The sequence below is a fragment of the Sinocyclocheilus grahami genome, unplaced genomic scaffold, assembly GCF_001515645.1.
Source record: "Sinocyclocheilus grahami isolate Dianchi unplaced genomic scaffold, SAMN03320097.WGS_v1.1 scaffold7757.1, whole genome shotgun sequence".
NCBI classification, from domain to species: domain Eukaryota; kingdom Metazoa; phylum Chordata; class Actinopteri; order Cypriniformes; family Cyprinidae; genus Sinocyclocheilus; species Sinocyclocheilus grahami.
This window is the reverse complement of record NW_015511672.1, coordinates 8,956-9,884: the sequence shown is the minus strand read 5'-3', so window position 1 is coordinate 9,884 and position 929 is coordinate 8,956. Positions and strand designations below refer to the sequence as shown.

General features: G+C 44.9%; 1 protein-coding gene across 1 annotated transcript; it reads right to left on the bottom strand.

Moving 5' to 3' along the window:
- Positions 1 to 18: 18 nt before the first annotated feature.
- LOC107577919 (cadherin-related family member 1-like) lies at positions 19 to 872 on the bottom strand. The gene is made up of 2 exons (XM_016263942.1): positions 556 to 872; positions 19 to 330 (listed from the first exon to the last, which is right to left on the bottom strand). The coding sequence occupies exons 1-2, from the start codon at positions 583 to 585 to the stop codon at positions 19 to 21; spliced, it is 342 nt and encodes a 113-aa protein (XP_016119428.1). The 5' UTR covers positions 586 to 872.
- Between the last annotated feature and the right edge of the window lie 57 nt (positions 873 to 929).

Below are 929 nucleotides of genomic sequence, written 5' to 3'. Positions count from 1 at the left end.
CAAACAAAACAATGCTCATTACAGCTGCTTTGATCCCGCAGCGCACACAGTGACCCTGACGTATAAACGTCTCACCGCCTCCGTGATGTCGATCTTCACGACCGCCGTTGTGCTGAAGGATGGAGAGCCTCGATCACGAGCTTGAACCACCACAGACCACCGGCAGTCTTTCTGTTTGGTGATGTTCTGCACAATCTCCATAGACTTGATGTACGGTTTGAGCTTAATCTCTCCCGTGGACGTGTTAATGTCGAAGATGTTGTCTGGATCGGCTTTCATGATGGAATATTCAATCAGGTTATTAGGTTCCTCTGCGTCCTCATCCACTGCCTGAAAACAAACCAAAAAGATCATAATATTCACAATCGCACCATCAGTGAGAATATTGTTCAGTCAGATTGCTCACAGATGCAGAACTTTAAGCTGGTTGTGGGATCATGCAGTTTATGCCATCAGGCTCAGTGCGAGATTTGGCTTTTCATTATTGGTCTAATCTACTGGGAAATAAGACAGATGGCGGTCCACAAAATAACAGTTTTGTTGGAGAACACAAACCTCTATTTTCACTGGCGCCCCAATGATCATGGTCTTCTCCAGGTAGTTCTGGTTGAACTCAGGTGGGTGGTCATTTTGATCCAGCACCGTGACAAAAACCTCTGCGAGGCTGTATTTGCCCTCAGTGTCTTCAGCTTTTACATAGAAATTATATTTTGACTTCACTTCAGCGTCTAAAGAGGCCCAGGGCTGCGTGTAAATGATGCCGGACGTGGCGTGAATGAGAAACCTGAAACAGCAGACAGTCAAAAGATTTTATTCAGAACAATGATGTAGTTAACATCACAGATGCTGTTGAACTCGTGCTTCTAGTTTGAGACGTGTCCAAATGTTGAGATGAACAAATCCTGCACTGGATCCTAATGATGGTTTAC

Excerpts from the sequence above, each read along its gene's own strand:
- LOC107577919 (XM_016263942.1), bottom strand. The coding sequence starts at position 585 with ATGATCATTGGGGCGCCAGTGAAAATAGAG. Across the intron at positions 331-555 it reads GGGCGCCAGTGAAAATAGAG|GCAGTGGATGAGGACGCAGA; the intron begins GTTTGTGTTCTC and ends GTTTGTTTTCAG.